The sequence below is a fragment of the Lampris incognitus genome, chromosome 5 (genome assembly GCF_029633865.1).
Source record: "Lampris incognitus isolate fLamInc1 chromosome 5, fLamInc1.hap2, whole genome shotgun sequence".
NCBI classification, from domain to species: Eukaryota; Metazoa; Chordata; class Actinopteri; order Lampriformes; family Lampridae; genus Lampris; species Lampris incognitus.
In genome coordinates this window covers 43,361,299-43,377,721 of record NC_079215.1, presented here as the reverse complement: position 1 = coordinate 43,377,721, position 16,423 = coordinate 43,361,299, and the positions used below count along the sequence as shown (strand labels likewise).

At 52.9% G+C, this 16,423-nt stretch overlaps 1 protein-coding gene and 1 pseudogene across 1 annotated transcript; both read left to right on the top strand.

The window, feature by feature from the left end:
- Nucleotides 1-257: 257 nt before the first annotated feature.
- LOC130113007 (2-phosphoxylose phosphatase 1-like) lies at nt 258-2,285 on the top strand (annotated as a pseudogene).
- Nucleotides 2,286-14,650: 12,365 nt separating this feature from the next.
- Nucleotides 14,651-16,208, top strand: LOC130113232 (G-protein coupled receptor 26-like). The gene is made up of 3 exons (XM_056280793.1): nt 14,651-15,354; nt 15,454-15,567; nt 15,809-16,208. The coding sequence occupies exons 1-3, from the start codon at nt 14,684-14,686 to the stop codon at nt 16,050-16,052; spliced, it is 1,029 nt and encodes a 342-aa protein (XP_056136768.1). The 5' UTR covers nt 14,651-14,683; the 3' UTR covers nt 16,053-16,208.
- Nucleotides 16,209-16,423: the final 215 nt, after the last annotated feature.

The window sequence follows — 16,423 nt, the reverse complement described above, 5'->3', positions numbered from 1 at the left end:
CTCCCTCACGCCTTTCGGCGCACGCGCTTCCGACGGCCTCACAGTCTAACCATCCCACTTCTGACACCAATGTACCGAATTCGGGGGGCAGCCGCAGCCGGGACGCGAACCCGGGTCTCCCGCACAACTGCGTCTGCCATCCGGTCGGAGATCGGGAGAGAAGAAAGAAGGAGCGATGGATCTAATCGCTTAGTGTTTTTGTGGTCCTGACTCTATTCGCTTAACAGGCTGTGGGGGTTGTGGAGTGGTGTGGATGGCTGACAGACAGGGATGTAGACTAGTGACATGACAGGATGTTAGCTCAGAACCGCTTCATCCTTCTGTTGGTGGTGGGGGTAGTACTGGTCATTGTCGGCCTCAGCCTACAATAGTTGAACCTGATCCCCACCACTCCCATAGAGGAGGACCAGTCCCTTCACACCCTTGATGGAGGTGTCAGGATGCGCCTGGGGAAGAGCAGCAATGCTTCTGAGCCTGACCCAATAACTGAACCAATAACTGAGGCCTATGACTACTGCAATACCCCCAACCGCTCCGAAGAAGCCTGGGAAGGTCACAGTCCAGTGGACTACAAGCTGCTCTCAGTCCAAGTGATGATCCTGCATGGTGATTTATACCCTCTGTATTTCACCCCCAAGACCCAGCGGCCTGCCATTGACTGCACCCTGTCTCCCAGCAGGAATCCATCCCATCCCCAGCTCGGCTCCTTCATCAATCACATGGGCCAGGTAGGGCAAGGCCACTGGGATTCCCCTCGCGGCTCTGTGCCCCGTCTGCCCAGCCACAGCAACTGTGAAATAGGAGAGCTCACAGACAGGTGTAGTGCAGCATCTGCACAATGACCAACTCTTCTGCCAAGCCTACAAGCGCCACAAACTCCTATCATCTGATTGGTCAGCCCGGCAGGTGTGGGTGGAGATCACAGGTAAGAGTCGCACCCACCAAAATGGGCTGGCCCTCCTCTATGGCTTCCTGCCAGACTGCTTGGACAAAACTGTCTGTCCATCACCAGTGGATCACATTGTTTTGCGGCTCGGCCTGCGACTGTCCTGCTAGGAACAGGTTCCTGGAAGATGAGCAGAGGAGGCAGTATCGGCTCAGAGTGGAAAACAGTGAACTAGTAGCACTTATTGTATTCACGCAGTAAAAAAAAAAAAAAGAATTATCTTTCTCGCGCTTTTACTTTAGCACTGGTTTTGCTCTTAGATGCTTGTTTAGAGAGAAGATGCACTTGTGACCTCTGATGACTAGTAGTTCTCCTGATTTCCTACGCTAAATGCACTTATTGTAAGTCGCTTTGGATAAAAGCGTCAGCTAAATGACTGTAATGTAATGTAATGTAATGTAACTAAAGAGTTACACTGATATGGCACGCACTCTGGTCTGCGCACCTGCCAGCTCCGAGCTGCCAATGCCATAGACTCCTTCCTCTGCCACCTGCGCCATGACCTGTCCTTCCCTTGTGTGCCAGCAGGGGACAATGGCAACGGCGGCTGTCTGACCCCAGCCCAGTTGGCTGTGATCCGTAGGCAGCAGCTATGATGAGGTTGACAGGAGGCAAGTAGGGCTGTACCACAAGTATGCCATCCTGGCTATGTACCCCTATACCTCAACAGAACGGCTGCCAAGATGGAGCACATCGCCAAGGGCAACGAGGCGGGCAGGCAACCACGAGCGGCAAGGCGAGTAGGTGTTCACGCTCTCCTCAGCACATGATCTCACCATGGCACCTCTGCTTAGAGCCCTGGGGCTGGAGGAAGCCAGGTTCCCCCGCTTTGCAGCAAGGGTGGTCTTTCAGTTGTGGAAGAGCCCCCTTGCAATGCATGGACAGCAAAAGAAGGGAGCGGGCAAAGGTGAGAAATTGAAAGTAACAGATAGGGAGCTGTCCATCATGGTACTGTACAATGGGCAGGATGTGACTTTTCACACCACCTTCTGTCGCTCTCATGCCACCTAGCCCCTCTGTTCCCTGGGAAACTAACTTTCTTTTGTTAGGAGAGACATGGGCAGTGTTCTCAATCCCACTTCTGACACCAATGTAGCGAATTCGGGGGGCAGCCCGAGAACCGCCAAGGCCGGGACACGAACCCGGGTCTCCCGCATCACGGTAGACTATGTTAACCCGTCGACTAAAGGGTCCGACCCATTAGCCGAGGGCTAGCGAGTCTATTCATCTGTGATCATTACACTGCCCCGCGTCTTCGGGGCTCCAGCGTATGTGCTCCGTCACGCCTCGGGGAGCACGCGCTTTCAATGGCCTCAGGGTCTCACCATCCCACTTCTGACATCAATGTAGCGAATTCGGAGGGCAGCCCGGGAACCGCCGAAGTCGGTACGCGAACCCGGGTCTCCCGCACCACGGGCAACTACGTTAACCAGTCAACTAAACGGTCCGACCCGCTAGCCAAGGGCTAGCGAGTCTTTTCGTCCGTGATGGTTATTACACTGTGTGTGTGTGTGTGTGTATATATATATATGTATATATATATATATATATACATATATATATATATATATATATATATATATATATATATATATTGTGGCGGACACTAGGGGCTATGCCTCTCACCCAGCAGGACTGTGAGCTGGGGGCGTGGTTTACGTTCCCGGGCTCGCCGGTGCAGGGTTGTTCCTGCTGCAGTTGGTTTTTGGAGTTGAGGAATAAACATCAAACTCGCCTTGGTCTCCTGTGTTTTTCCTCATTCCTGCCACATTGGTGACCCCGAATTGAACATGTTTGGAGCAGAAGAGGAGTGTGAATCCACTTCGGCCACGCCGCCCCAACTCTCACAGCCGGCCGTTCTCGCCGCGGCTGTGAAACTCCCAGAGTTCTGGCAGAGCGACCCGGCCTCGTGGTTCCAGCATGTCGAGGCGCTGTTCCACCTGCGTGGAATCTCCGCGGAGGACTCCAGATACTATTTGGTCGTCGCTGCGCTGGACCAGCAGTCCACACGCCGGGCCATGCAGCTGTTGCGCGCCCCTCCGCAACACGATAAATACGTCGCCCTCAAACATCTTCTGTTCCGGAGGTACAGCCTATCTACCGCAGAGAGGGCAGATAGAATCCTTTCCCTATCCGGTTTGGGGGACGGGACGGCTGTGGATCTCATGGACAATATGCTGTCACTGCTAGGCTCAGACGAAGGTGGGTTCCTTTTCCCGCACGTTTTCCTGCGCCAGCTCCCGTCTCCTGTGCGCGCGGCTTTGGCTAACTCCCCGTGTCTGGCCGCTGGTGACTGCCGAGGTTTGGCTGAGGAGGCCGATCGGGTCCTGCTGGCTACCAGACGGTTCTCTGTGAAGAATGTGGCGTCGGAGCCTCTGCAGCCGACGTCGGAGGACGCGGACCCGGCAGTGGTGGCTGAAGTGACTGCCCGGAGACGGCGCGGGAGATGCCTCTGTTTCTTCCACCAGCGGTTCGGCGGCAAAGCGAGGCGCTGCGTCCCTCCGTGCACGTTTGAGGCGGCGGGAAACTCCAGGGCCAGCGCTCAGTAGCAGCTGTGGGCGCTGGCGGACGTAGTGAGCTGCTCTTCATTAAGAACACGATGTCAGGAAGACGGTGTCTGGTGGACTCAGGCTCGCAAAAGAGCCTACTCCCTCCTGCTAAGACAGACAGGTCGGCCGAAGGCGGCGGCCCACAGTTAAGTGCAGCTAACGGTTCGTCCATTGCGACGTTTGGCACAAGGTTGGTGACTGTTTGCTTCCACGGGCGCCATTTTGAGTGGGATTTTGTAGTGGCCGCCATTACGGTTCCCATTATCGGCGCGGATTTTCTGTGTGCTAATGGTCTGCTGGTTGATGTTGCAAACCGCCGTTTAATTGATGCTGTGTCTTTCGCCACTGTTCCGTGCGAGACAGGGGGAGCCGGGCCGTTAACACACGCTAACTTTTTAGCATTAGGGGATGATTTTCAGCGTTTGCTGGCGGATTTTCCATCGGTGACTACGCCTGCCTTTTCCACCGCGGTTACTAAACACGGGGTAGAACATTTAATTCCCACTCTGGGACCGCCTCGACGCGGTAAAATTGGCTACAGCTAAGGAGGAGTTCGCCATCATGGAGCGTCTGGGTATAGTGAGGCGTTCCAATAGCCCGTGGGCCTCGCCGCTTCACATGGTGCCCAAGGCGGATGGGTCGTGGCGGCCTTGCGGCGATTTTCGCTGCCTGAACGTCACCGCCAATGACCGCTATCCCATCCCACACATACAGGACTTTTCCATACGCCTGGCAGATACCACTATTTTCTCTAAGGTGGACCTGGTGCGTGGCTATCATCAGGTTCCCGTGCGCGCAGAGGACGTGCCCAAGACCGCAGTGATCACCCCGTTTGGGTTTTTTGAGTTCATGCGCATGCCTTTTGGCTTGAAGGGGGCAGCGCAAACCTTTCAGAGGCTGATGGACTCGGTGTTGCGTGACCTTGATTTCGTGTTCGTTTATCTCGACGACATATTAGTGGCCAGTCCGTCAGCTGAAGAGCACCTGGCGCACCTGAAACAGGTTTTCCGTCGTCTGGACGAACACGGCCTGATAGTCAACCCGGCCAAGTGTCAGTTTGGACTGCCGGTGATTGACTTCTTGGGTCACCGCATTTCGCCGCAAGGCGCGGTCCCGTTGCCTTCTAAGGTGCAAGCGGTGGCGGAATTTCCCCGCCCAGTCTCTGTTAAGGCATTGCAGGAATTCTTGGGCATGGTGAATTTCTATAACCGTTTCCTCCCTCGCGCTGCCCACCTCCTTCAGCCACTTTACGAAGCCCTGCGGCTTAAGAAGGCTAACGACCCTGTCGACTGGACTCCCGAACAGGTCCAGGCCTTTGACGGAGCTAAGTGCGCCCTGGCTAACGCTGCCCTCCTCGCCCATCCCACACCCACGGCGTCCATAGCTTTAACAACCGATGCGTCTGACATAGCCGTGGGGGCTGTGGTTGAACAGCGTGTGGCGAGTGCGTGGCAGCCACTCGCATTTTTTAGCCGCAAACTGCGGGATAGCGAGCGCAAGTACAGCGTTTTTGACCGGCAGTTGCTGGCACTGTACCTTGCAACCCGGCATTTCCGCTTCCTGCTGGAGGGTCGCCCATTCACGGCTTATGTGGATCATAAGCCGCTGACTTTTGCCATGTCCAATGTGACTGAGCCGTGGTCTGCTCGTCAACAGCGCCACCTAGCGACGATCTGCGAGTTCACAACGGACATTCAGCATCTGGCCGGGAAGTCCAACCCTGTTGCTGATTGTCTGTCGCGTGTGCTTGTGTGTCCTGTGCACCTCGGTGTGGATTTCTCCGCTATGGCTGCCGACCAGCCCAGCGACCCGGACGTCCTTGCCCTTAGGTCAACGCGTACCGGTCTCAAGCTAGAGGACGCTGTGATGCAGGAAGGCAGTCCTGCCCTCCTCTGCGATGTCTCCACCCGCCGTCCCCGCCCCGTTGTTCCAGTGGCCTGGCGCCGTCGAGTTTTCGATTCGATTCACTCCCTCTCGCACCCTGGAGTTCGGGCGTCGGTGAAGTTGGTCGGTTCCAAGTTCGTCTGGCCTGGCCTCCGCAAGGACGTCAAGGGGTGGGCAGCTGCATGTGTAGCGTGCCAGCGCGCTAAGGTCCACCAGCACACTAAGTCGCCCCTCGAACCGTTTCCGATCCCGGCCAGACGTTTCGACCACGTGCATGTGGACCTGGTGGGCCCTCTACCTTCTTCACAGGGTTTTACGCACCTGCTCACAATGGTAGATAGGACCACCAGGTGGCCAGAGGCTGTCCCTCTGTCCTCCACAACATCCTCGGATGTTGCACGCGCTTTTCTTTCCTCCTGGGTCGCCCGTTTCGGCACTCCGTCAGATATCACCTCAGACAGGGGCCCCCAGTTCGTGTCAGAGCTCCGGTCGGCACTTGCGCGATCCTTGGGTGTGCAGGTACACCGCACTACCGCGTATCACCCTCAGGCTAACGGGTTGTGTGAACGTTTTCACCGGTCGCTCAAGGCAGCGCTGCGCTCTCGAATGATAACTGGGTGGATCGTTTACCTTGGGTTATGCTCGGGTTGCGTTCGGCTCCTAAGGAGGACCTCGACGCGTCACCCGCTGAGCTGGTGCTCGGTCAGCCACTCCGCGTCCCTGGGGAATTTTTGCCTGGGAGTTCCGCTCCTCGACCCCGTCCGGCCGTTTATCCTTTTTTGTCCGACAGCACTCGGGTTCCAGGCCCCGTTCACCACTGTTTTCCGCGGTCGTTCGTGCCTGCGGAGCTCATGTCGGCTCGTTTTGTTTTTGTACGGCATGATGCTCACCGCTCGCCCCTCCAACCCCCATACGATGGCCCATTTCGGGTTCTTGAGACGGGTGCTAAGGGTTTTGTGCTAGATATGGGTGGGCGTAGGGAGCGTGTCACGCTTGATAGGCTTAAACCGGCGCACAGGGTGGCAGGCGAAGTTGTGTTTCCGGCCCAGGTTCCCCGTCGGGGTCGTCCTCCTTCTAGGACCCCGGCAGTGTCTTCACGGGTTCAGCGTTCTGCTTCTCAGCCGGCTTTGGACTGTGTTTCACCTACTGTTTCGGCTTAGGGACGGCGCAGCCGTTATGGCAGGCTGCTTAAGCCTCCAGTGAGACACTAATTTTCTTTCCAGGAGTCCCTTCTGGGTGTTCGGGGGGGGGGGGGCTGTGTGGCGGTCACTAGGGGCTATGCCTCTCACCCAGCAGGACTGCGAGCTGGGGGCGTGGTTTACGTTTCCGGGCTCGCCGGTGCAGGGTTGTTCCTGCTGCAGTTGGTTTTTGGAGTTGAGGAATAAACATCAAACTCGCCTTGGTCTCCTGTGTTTTTCCTCATTCCTGCCACTATATGCCTCCTCCAATACATGTGGAGTTGCCAGCCGCTTCTTTTCACCTGACAGTGAGGAGTTTAACCAGGAGGACGTAGCGCGTGGGAGGATCACGCTATTCCCCCCATTTCCCCCTCCCCCCAATCAGGCGCCCAGACCTACCAGAGGAGGCGCTAGTGCAGCGACCAGAGGAGGCGCTAATGCAGCGACCAGGACACACCCACATCCGGCTTCCCACCCGTAGACACGGCCAGTTGTGTCTGTAGAGACGCCCGACCAAGCCGGAGGTAACACGGGGATTCGAACCGGCGATCCCCGTTTTGGTAAGCAACGGAATAGACCTCTACGCTACCCGGACGCCCCCGGACTTATTATATTTTTATGGACAGCACGGTGGCCCTGTTGCGGTTACACCGCCCCGAGCTGCCTCCCCGGCACGTTCAAGCCACTCCCCCAGCTCGGACATGCCGGAAACATCCGAGCGCTCGGCTCGCGGTCTGCGGAGACGAGCGCTGCGCTACACCAGGTGTTTGCCATCATCCATCAGGCACACCTGCGGCAATCAGGCAGCCCCCTACAAGAAGCCTGCCAGAACGCCCGTCTGTGCGTCGACGTACTAAACTCTGTGGATTCTCCATTCGCGACTTCCACGGCTCCAGGCGTCTCCCTCGCTCCTCGCCCCCAGCGACCTTCATGTCCCACCCACCTCTCCAGCGATCTCCCTCCGTGTCTCACTACCTGGGCCCCTCCTACTCGGACTTGACTTCCTGGATCTCGGACCCGGACTTCCTCGGACAACCCCTCGCTTTACGGATTCGGACTTTGGTAGCCAGGCGCACATCGTCTCAACAACGCCCACCAGAGACTCACCTGTCATTATCCCCTGTGGCAGTATTGATTGTTTTTTCTCTCCTGCATTAAATCGCCCTTCGGGTTATCCCGGTGCCCTGTTGTCTGTCTGTCCTTTGGGGTTTCGCTACACTGGCCTCTGGTCTTCATTCGAGATACGTAACAGGCCCATTGGTTAGCGCTGTTGCCTCATAGCAAGAAGGTCCTGGGTTCGAACCCCAGGCCGTCCCAGGTCCTTTCTGTGTGGAGTTTGCATGTTCTCCCTGTGTCTGCATGGGTTTCCTCCGGGTGCTGCGGTTTCCTCCCACCATCAAAAAGACATGCATGTTAGAGTTAATACTACTATCTGTGCCCCTGAGCAAGGCAATGGAAAGAAGAGCTGGTGTTGGTCCCCAGGTGCTGCAGCTGCCCACTGCTCCTATACAATAGGATGGGTTAAATGCAGAGAGCACATTCATTGTAACCTGTGTAATGACAAAGTGGCTTTCTTCTTCTTCTTTTTTACTATATTTTTATAAGACGTTATGCTGAAGATGCGGATTGACAAGACCATGCCGGATCAGTCGAGGCCCGGGTTAGCAACGGCCGCCATTGGTCCTGTGCCCTCACAGGGTACCGATGGAAAAAGTAAAATCTACTGTGGCAACCCCTGCCAAAAGAAGAAGATAATTGTGTCAAAATCAAAACAGTCCAGATGTACAACTTGACGTAGCTAGACGCGATCTTTATTGCACCCTTATCCATTTTCAGATGGGCATCTCAAATGACAAACCATTCTAGAGAAGACTTTCGGAAAATAGCCTAAATGGAATATATATGTAAATGTCACTATCGCGGTCTGGACTGTGTGCCAGCTGGGTCTTTACGGATGCAGATTTTCATTAGAGTCAAACACAGCACCGGCCAATTTCACATACTATTTTCCCTCGTGCAGAGGGCTGATGGCTTGTTAATTGGTAGACTCTGATAGTTTGGAGTTTTGTTGGGATAAAAATCTCCATACTGGACTTATGACTCCAGATGGCACATAGTCGTAATGTGGCAGCAAGAGGCCCAGCGAGGATGAAGGACTGGAGAGAGAGAGAGAGAAAGAGAGTGCCGTGACTTTCTGGAAATCAAATATCCGTGGACACAAAGTCCGTGTCATGCAGTCTTACTCAGATTATGGATGTGCACCAATGAATACTCTGACATCCGTGGAAGATCTACCACTCCATGTGACGTAATGCACGGCCATGGCTTTGAGGAGCACTACAACAACACGAGCGCCCTGCTGACTACAGCAAACATGATGTGTCTCGCCATCGGGTCAACAATATGCAGTTGTTTGAGAAATGGCGACAGATGAAAGCCTAAAGAAAAATGGAAAGCATTTTGGCGCTTGCTAATTTTCTTATTCGCAAGTCATGAAGCGTATGATCTATACTAGGAAACGTGACCAAAATAATGGCGGAAGTGGGGCGGACAGCCGCTGCATGTGTGCATCAATTATGGATCGCACTTTTAACACCTTCCTGAACTTGTGTTATACTATCAGCCTGCAACTGCACATGAGAAACGAGAGGCTGAGAGAGTGAGAGTGAAGAAAACAAAGAGAGAGAGAGGCTAAGAGGGTACGTGTGAGAGAGTGAGGGTGCATCTTCATGAGTGTTGTGAGTAATGCGGGACGTGTTATCGTCTGTATGACTTGGTGTTGCTGTGCAGATGCTTTGTTCTCTTGCACACAGGGCCGAGACCTATTTATACACCCACTCCCACGCCTCACACACGCTCACTCACGATGACACGCTTGCCTCAATTTCTATATATATATATATATATATATATATATATATATATATCTCCATCAATCTGTCCATTATCTGAGCCGCTTATCCTGCTCTCAGGGTCGTGGCGATGCTGGAGCCTATTCCAGCAGTCACTGGGCGGCAGGCAGGGGAAACACCCTGGACAGGCCGTCAGGCCATCACAGGGCCAACACACACACACACACACACACACACACACACACACACACACACACACACACACACACTTTGCCTCGAGACCCTTGGGGCTGGGTTGTGTTCTCAGATAACAGTTAGAGTTAAACGTCATGCAAATACTCCCCCGACCCCCTTGGTTATATGAAGGCGCAGGAATGTGTCCCTAAAGTACAGTGAGGCTATGCACAAAAGCATGCCTAACACATTGTGAAATGTTGGTATATTAACTGAGGTTTTCATGAGGTCTTCATGAGAGGCCTGGCCAAACCAGTCACTCATAACGCTTTCAGATTGTCACATTCACTTATGATGGCTGAGCTCAGCTGGCCTACAGTCACAACACATGGCAGGGAGGAAGGCTAGTGCGTGTGTGTGTGTGTGTGTGTGTGTGTGTGTGTGTGTGTGTGTGTGTGTGTGTGTGTGTGTGTGTGTGTGTGTGTGTGTGTGTGTGTGTGTGTGTGTGTGTGTGTGTGTGTGTGTGCGTGCGTGTGTGTGTGCGTGCGTGTTTGTCTGCCGTTAGTGGAGCAGAATAATGTTAAATGCAATGACTCAATAGATGACTTGATAGGTCAAGGAGGAAGGATGAATGCTGGAAGGGTGGATGGATGTGTGGATGGCTTGACCCTGGCAAGGACTATGATGTTTCACAAAGCAAAAGAAAAAAAAAAAGGTCAACGCCATATGTTAGAGAGAGAAAGAGGGGAAAGCTAGGATTGGGAAGTTGAACTTAGTTAAGGGCCCCACATTGTGTTTGTGACTGTGGGACTTGTGTATGTATGTTGTGTAATCACACACCTACACACCCACACACACACACACACAAAACACAAAGTCATACAGTCAGCAGCCTAGGGGGTATGAGGACCCCTCCCTTGCTAACGGGACTTCTTAAGTGCTTGTGCCGTCGTCATTCTGCTGCTTGCATAACTCCCTCTTCAGTCCCTGCAAACCACGGGAGGCACGTGAACACTGCAAGGACCCCTGGGTGCTTTCTCATCCCCCATCTCTCATTATCTCACATGCTCTTTTCTCTCTATCTGTCTCTATATGTCTTTAACACACTCCACCTCTTCCGTTCTCACTCTCCCTCTCTCGCTCCCCCTCTCTCACATGCTCTCTCTCTCTCTCGCTCTACCTCTCTCTGCCTTGCTGAGGAGTAAGAGCGGCTCTTCCACAGTGGCAGAGGAAGGGTTAAGTTTGCACACAGCACCCAGGGTTCGGTGGCGCTCGGTGGGTGACAAAAAGGCATAATATTGCACATATTCATGCTGAGAGCAAATGTGAACTTCTAAGAACCGGTTAATGATTGAATGCAAACGGAGCCTATGGGGACAAATGGCGATAAACAACATCTGTGGGACTAAAACAACACTTCACGGGTTGGCGCCCACCCAGCCCCTCCTACATATGTGTACATTATACCGTATTATGCACTCAGCGAAAACCCAACTGCCTTGTCTTTTTATACACACATAAATATTTGAAAAAGTAAGACTTTCTTTTTAAGGTCAGGCAGCAATTTTACAAGTCTGCTACAGTCGTCAGCTAACTTGCTAGTCGGCCGGGAACACAGGCGTCCAACTGGACGGCTCACAAGATGACCAGCCAGCGTATCTATAGACAGATATGATATGTATATAGACTGCAGTATCGGGCCTGCTCCATACACACTTCTACATCATTACTCCCTTGTCAGGTTTATCAAACCACTTAAGAAATGACAGTTGTGATTTTCATGCTTTTTGTCTTCATGTGCTTTACTTTTTAGATGCTTTTCACTGCCTGTAAACTAGCTGTTCAGAAATCAGTTTCCCCCAGCCCACAGCAGTGCGACACAAAGACAAAAACACATATCCAAAAACTAGAACGTCAAGAACACACATATATCCAAACTAAAAAAAAATTTTAAAAAAATTAAATCACTGTCCACGGGAACGAACGCCAGCCAAGATGACTGTCGGAACTGCCGGACTGCATGGGCTAGCAGTTAGCTTAGCCTGCCCCGTTTCCGCGTCCTGTCAGACTGCCCTCGGTGTTTCCTCCATGCAGGGGCCGTGGTCCCTGGGCCTACAGGACGCAGCAGACTAAGCTCCCTCAGCCGATCCAATGCCAGCTCCTCCAGCCAGACACCTTTGACACACCTCCCCGCACTCCACACGACGACACCAAAAACACAGACCGCCCACGGTGTTATCAGAACCGCCGGTCTTCATGGGCTAGTGTAATTGTTATGAAGTTGCTGTGTTTAAAATGCACCGTCTAGTTCTAATTAGCATCCTATGATGTTTTGGAAAGGTACACTGGAGGTTACGTTTTGCAGTGTTTCCTAATTTCGCCAGGTTTGGTCGTCGGCCTGTAATCTGTTGATCTGTTGTCGATTGCTAATGCCTTGTTCAGACCTGTGGCGGGATGGGGTGTTGTCTGCGGTCGGCCATTACAACATGGGACTTGGCTGCAGGAACTTCGTGTCCATGTGTTGTTTCTTTCTATCCCCCCCTTACAGGGGCGTAACATTAGCAGTTGAGATTTGGCCCTTAATTAAAAGTGTTCTTTAAATAAAACATATTATTATTATATTATTTATCATCATCGTCATCATTATCATGGGTAAATGGACTGCATTTATACAGAGGGTCTAAGGACAGGAAGTTGTTTTACTGTAAAGCCCACGGAGACAAATTAGTAATTAGTGATATTGGGCTATACAAATAAAATTGACTTGACAGTTCTTTTCTAGTCTACCGAACACTCAAATTGCTTTACAGTGTATGCCTCACATTCACCCATTCACACACACATGGTGGAGGCTGCCATGCAAGGCGCAAACCTGCTCATCAGTAGCAGTTAGAGGTTCAGCGACCTGCTCGAGGGCACTTCAACATGCCCTCTGGAGGAGCCGGGGATCGAACCAGCAACCTTCTGATTACTAGACGACCCGCTCTACCTCCTGAGCCATGCCACGCCGAAGTATTGTTACGACCACGCATGACTAGACTGGCCAGCTCTTGGCTGACCGTCGAGCCCTTTAGTCGACTGGTTAACATAGTCGACCGTAGTTCGGGAGACCCCGGGTTCGCGTCCCGGCTGCGGCGGTGCTGCCTCCTGAATTCGCTACGTTGGTGTCAGAAGTGGGATGGTGAGACGGTAAGGCAAATGGAAGTGCGTGTGTCCAGATGTGTGAGGGAGCTGATATGCTGAAGCGCGGGGACCCGCTTCCCGATGGAGGGGGGTATGTAACGACCACGGATGTGTAGACTCGCTAGCCCTTGGCTAACGGGTCGGACCCTTTCGGGAGACCCGGGTTCGCGTTCTAGGTGTGGCGGTTCCCGACTGCCCCCAGAATTCGCTACATTGGTGTCAGAAGTGGGATGGTGAAACCGTGAGGCCATCGGAAACGCGTGCGCCCAGAGGCGTGAGGGAACTGGTATGCTGAAGAGCGGGGACGCGCTTCCCGGAGGAGGGGGGTAGTGTAACGACCACGGATGACTAGACTCTTTAGCCCTTGGCTAAGAAGCCGGACCCTTTAGTCGACTGGTTAACGTGGTCACCCGCGCTTCGGGAGGCCCGGGTTCGCGTCCCGGATGCGGCGGTTTCCGGCTGCCCCTTGAATTCGCTACAGTATTAATAGTAGAAGTGGTGATATAAGTTGTAATTGTACCAGTGGTTATAGTAGTAGTATAGCGGTGCTAGCTAACAGCAGTAGTATCGGATGTAATGTTTTCTTTGTTTATCTTGAAATGAGGAGACAGGTGAGAATGTGCAGAGTGTCGTCGGACAGCCACTGAAACACGGTCTTTCATTTGTGCAACCGTCCTTGAGTCCTTTCTCCCTTCTACTGTAGCGTGTACCTCACTCTCCCCTACCCTCCTCTTATTCCTTTATTTGAGCTTCCCCTCCCGTATTCACCCCCCCCCTTTCTGTTACCAACCCTGGCAATGACCGCCAGCATGTTTGTCTAAGCAATGCTGCATAAAATCGGTGCGCTATTGAAGCTTTGCGTTTGTATGAAAACGTTGCAAGTTGAAATTTAAAATAAATAAATAAAAACACGTTTCTCAAAGACATTTAAACACTGGTGAAAAGAAGTTCAGCACCAATAAGCATGAAAGAAAAGGAGATGAAGTTCCCAGTGTCGAACCCTGCACCCGGAGATGCGGTGTTGCTATGGAGACGAGTCATTTCTCTCTCCTCTGCTCAAACCTGGTGTGTGCGGGGAGCTTGGACCAAGTGTGTCACTGGGATGCAATGAGACTCCTTGCTCGCCATGGATGGACTTCTTAAAGAAAGGCGTTTATGTACGACACAATACGGACTGGCAACCCTCCTCTGCACACGCACGCACACACACACACACACACACACACAATATAAACAGTTGTATGATATATTTCAGTTGGTGAGGGGTGCTGAAGCAAACACTGAAATGACCCCCCCTCCTCAAAAATAAATAAATAAATAAAATAAACCTTGAGAAGAGGATAAGTGGTTTGGATAATGGATGGATGGGAAATAAATAAAACCATCTACAAGAGCAGATAGGCTCGTGTTTCCATGTGAAGAGCATGGCATCTCTGTGGTGTTTCTGCATGTTGTTCAAACTCACATGAGCCTGCCACGCTCTACACGTGCGCTGTGCACGGAGCTGCCAGTGTGAGGGGGTTTCCGCTAGTGCGCATGACCGCTGTGGGTAAACGTAGAGAGGCTTCACGGTTTTTCTGTTTGGACTGTGCAAAAGTGATTACACGCTGGAGAGAAAATGGGAATTTTCACACAGATATCGTGTCGGGAACGCAGTGCCTTTTAGGACAACCTTATCCCAACTGGATAAAAAAAGAAGGGGTTTTCATCATTTCAGCACACTGGACAGTTCTCTACCCCCCCCCCCCCCCTCTGCCAAAAAGTCAAATTGCCGGAGTTGTGACATCTGATGAATGGGCACAATGACCGTCCGCTGGCGCTTACGGGAGCTGCCCCGCGGTGAACGGCCGGAGACCATGGTGGACTTTCTACAGCAGCCTCCCCCACCCTGTTGCTAATAACTTCTATGATCGAGAAATGAACATTATCGAAATCCTGCTGGAGGTGTTCATCATCGTAACTGCCGTGGTGTCGCTGATGTCAAACTTGTCAGTGGTGCTATGCTTCATCCAGAGCGCCGAGATCCGTTCCCAAGTGCCCGGGATATTCGTCCTGAACCTCTCCTTCTCCAACATCCTCCTGGCCGTGGTGAACATGCCCGCCACGTTTCTCGGGGTGGCCAGGAACGCCAGACCCTTCGGGGACCTGTTCTGCCGGGCCGTGGGTTTCGCGGAGACTTTCCTCACCGCCAACGCCATGCTGAGCATGGCCGCGCTGAGCGTGGACAGGTGGGTAGCGGTGGTGTTCCCGCTGAGCTACTCCAGCAAGATGCGCTTCAGACACGCTTTTCTGACCCTCGTCTACTCCTGGTCGCACGCCCTCGCCTTCTCTCTGGCCGGGCTGCTGCTGGGGTGGGGGGGCTACAGCAACACGTACGCCTCCTGTACCGTTCACGCGGACGGAGGACGCGCGAAGTTGGCGGACTTCGCGGCGTTCACCGCGCTGTTTCATGCCACCAGCTTCGCGCTCTGCCTCCTCGTCTTGTGCCTGGCGTACTATAAAGTTCTGCGGGTGGCCAGGTTTCACTGCAAGAGGATAGACGTCATCACCGTGCAGACGCTGCTGCTGCTGGTCGACATCCACCCGAGGTAACTACACCGCAGAGACGCGTCCGTCTCCGCGCACCATACGTATACAGTTCCCGTCAAATATGAGGTTTGATCTCTGGGTGTCAATCTGTTTCTCAGTGTGAAAGAGAGGTGCTTGGCGGAGCAGAGGAAGAGGAGGCAGCGAGCAACTACAAAAATCGGCATCTTCATCGGCTCCTTCGTACTCTGCTTCGCGCCCTATGTCATAACAAGGTATCAGCCTGCTCCGTGTCTTTGCACAGTCAAAATAACGGTCGATAAAACTCACTAGCAGAGCTGTCCCGTGATGTTGCACACTAGCTAGATATACCCGATCACATTGTTGATCACCGAAAGGCCGCATGGAAACGTGAATTGCAGAAACACGTTTTCAAAGAGACGTGAATTATATCGCGAAGTAATCGCATGCGTCCAAAAAACACAAGTACTGAGCCTCTCTTTGCTTCTTCTGCAGGATGGTGGAGCTGCTGCCGCACGTGCGCATCCATCGTTACTGGGGCATCGCCACCAAATGTATGTGCTATGCCAAAGCCGCCAGCGACCCGTTCGTCTACTCTCTGCTACGGCAGCAGTACCGGAAGGTCCTCGTCACTGTCACCAACCAGATCCTGGGAAGGGATCGGTACTCACTGACCGGCCACAAAATGAGCAGGAAGTTTGACACAATAGACGGCAACTGTATTCACAGAATAGCGTGAGCTACACTGTGGCAAAGGTGCAGGTTTTGGAGTATTGGGTGAACCTAATGTTGCAAGAGCGCAACGGACTGGGATGTCGTGCGCCAACTGATTTCTGTAAAGACATCGTTACTGACGGTGGTGGACTTAATCATGAGTTGGCACGCTGGGACAAAGCCACCAATATCACACACACACACACACACACACACACACACACACACATACTGACAACAAAACTGTGCGTGTGAGCATTTGCGCGTATGCGGCAGTGAGAGAGAGAGAGAGAGAGAGAGAGAGAGAGAGAGCGTTTGGTGTTTGTGCGTGCGTGCGAGAGAGCGAGAGAGAGAGTGTGTGTTTGGTGTTTGTGCGTGCGTGCGAGAGAGAGAGCG